General features: G+C 50.6%; 1 protein-coding gene across 1 annotated transcript; it reads right to left on the bottom strand.

The window, feature by feature from the left end:
- Window positions 1-685: 685 nt before the first annotated feature.
- Window positions 686-957, bottom strand: NGA_2040200 (c2h2 zinc finger protein; the record flags this gene model as incomplete). Its single annotated transcript, XM_005855312.1, has 1 exon — window positions 686-957. A coding segment is annotated over one exon (272 nt), but the record flags the coding sequence as incomplete, so codon positions are not given.
- Between the last annotated feature and the right edge of the window lie 1520 nt (window positions 958-2477).

Genomic DNA, 2477 nt, shown 5'->3' with positions numbered 1-2477 from the left:
GGAGGGGGATCTGGCAAAAGTCCCTTCCTCGTGACGTCACACACCCCGCCCCTCTTGGCTTAGAAAAAAGGGTCATGATGACCACGGCCGTGCGAGATAAAATATTTTATCCAGGCAATCAAGCTCTAGGGATATTGATACGTACCGTAATGTTGTAGTGAAGCAACATTTGGCGCGTCTTCACGCGAGTGATTGAGCTATTTCGCAGTCTCTTAGCTGTCCGTGTATGTGTTTTTACCAGTTTTGTTCAACAGTGATAGTATCGTCTCCAGGGCTATATTTGTAACATCACTGTGAATTCTGTGTGAAAAGTCAATTATGTGATAAATTAAATCGTCCACGTTTAATGATTTGATGGGTATCAACGCCATAGATGGAGCACATAAATCTCGTTAGGGGGTGCCCGCCGTCATGCCTGCTTTGAAGTGTCAGATGTACGCTTGGCAAGACTCTTCCACTCCTTAAGAGCGTCGTCTTTTACTTTATTGCTGGTCAATGGTGAAGGGGGGAGGGGGGCAATAAGATCATTATGTGCGATGCGTTGCGGAAGTCGAAAACGATTGAATATATTTGTAAAAGCTTTTTTCCAATTCAACGATGAAAAGTGCTAGGAGAATGATTCTTTATCACAGCTTAGCACCTTTGTTCCACTTGTCTCCTTCCCTCCCTCCTTCCTCCTCCCCCCCTCCTTTTCATGAGAAGCTCTTGATGGGGCTTCCCTTTCAAATGACTTTTCATTTGCTCCATGCTGGTAAATTGCTTGCGACACAGTCGGCAAAAGGAGAGTTTTCGTTCGCTCTCTTGGGCCAAGCGGTGTAATTCTCCTTTCTTGTGATGCGCTAGATCCTCGAGGGATTGACCCTGAAATCGGCAAATCCGACAGTAGAACGGCCGACGCTCACTTGACGCCGGCTGATAATTGGAAAGAAGCTCAGCCACGGTTTGCGCTAGCCCTGCACCGGCCGATGAAGCAGAAGAGGACGGCTGTAAAGGAGGGAGGGGACCTGCTGGATCCCCGGTGCTTTGCGCACCACCGTTTCCTTGTTGCATCCTGTCGCTGGCTATCTTCTCCTTGCGGGTCAGGCGTTTCCTTCCCCCGGAACGTCCGTCCGAATCCGGCAAAGGGACGCGACCGCCCCCTTTTCCCTTACATTCAGGGAGTGGGAGGAGGTGAGGAGGGAGAGGAGGGATGGCTGCCTCCTTGGCGAGGCGACTTTTCAAGACAGCCCCTCCTTTCTCGATGATCAGGCCTTCAGATTCCTCCGCTTTCTCAAAACCAGGTATTCCCTCCTCATTTGAGGGAAAAGGCGTGGAGGAAGACGACGACGAGGAGGAGGAGGAGGATGAGGAGGAAGAAGAGGATAGTTCTTTTTCCAGCGCGGCAAGCCGGGCATCCAAGTCATTCAGTCGGATTTTCTGTCGAGCAGAACCCCCTGCGGCGGCACGTAAGCAAGAAAATGATAGTAATAGTGAGGCTATGTATCAAGCACCGCATATTATACACCTACGAGCAAGAAAAAGGTTTGGGAATCATACTGCAGGAAGGAAACCTACCATCCTCATCGTCGGCAATCTCCTCATCCGATGAATCTAGGAGCATATCCAGGCTACTTTCTTCGGACAAGTCCACTCTTTGTCCATTCTTGCTTCCTCCATTTTCTACCTATTTTGGTGTGCAGTGCGCATGTGGGTACGTCTTAAACTCAGTTGACCACACAAACCGACCGCATCCCTTTCCAAAGTTCGAGGAAAAATGTGGCTTTTGCCCTTGTTTACCTTTTCTCCCTCATCGCCCTGTTCGGATTCCACTTGATTACATTTAACCTTTCGTGCACGTTGTTTCTCCCGTCGCAATCGAAGCCCAATGGGCAAGAGCGTGGTTTTATTCGCGGGCTGATATGGCGGTGCTGGAGGAGACTTGGAATACGGCGCAGACTTGGTCGTCAAGGCATCAGAAACCGGGAAAGAATCAAGTGTTGTTGCATTTCGCTGCCGCTTCCTGCTTACATGGTCTGCTGGTCGCTCTCTCATGCCTGTTGGTGCGACTGAAGTTCACGCCAAGTTGGGCACGAGGAGGAGGGTGGGGAGGTGGGATGTTAGCGCTACGTATGCGCAGGAGCCGATCGAAAGAAATAAACCACCAGGACGATATACCTCTACCCTCCTGCGTAGATGGAATGCTGTACACAATGTTACGAAGCCAGTATTAGAGGCAGTACACCATGTCCGTGCAATTTTAGCTCTTAAACAGACGTCCCCCCCCAGACGCCACCCCCCCGTGCAGAGGGCAAGTTGACGTTTCGCCTCTAGGGCATTGCCATTCGCCCCCCTTGCTCGATTAGAGTCCCGCATTTTTTATTTGCACGTTTTACGTATAAGCTCTCGATAGCACGTTCTCCACAGAATCAGAGGCCGTCGTCATTGGCAGGTTTGCGCGACAGGAACAGCGGGCACGCGCTGTGTATTTCGGTGGGTAG

The sequence above is a fragment of the Nannochloropsis gaditana genome (assembly GCF_000240725.1).
Source record: "Nannochloropsis gaditana CCMP526 unplaced genomic scaffold scaffold229, whole genome shotgun sequence".
Lineage (NCBI taxonomy): Eukaryota > Eustigmatophyceae > Eustigmatales > Monodopsidaceae > Microchloropsis > Microchloropsis gaditana.
This window is presented reverse-complemented; position numbering and strand designations above follow the sequence as displayed.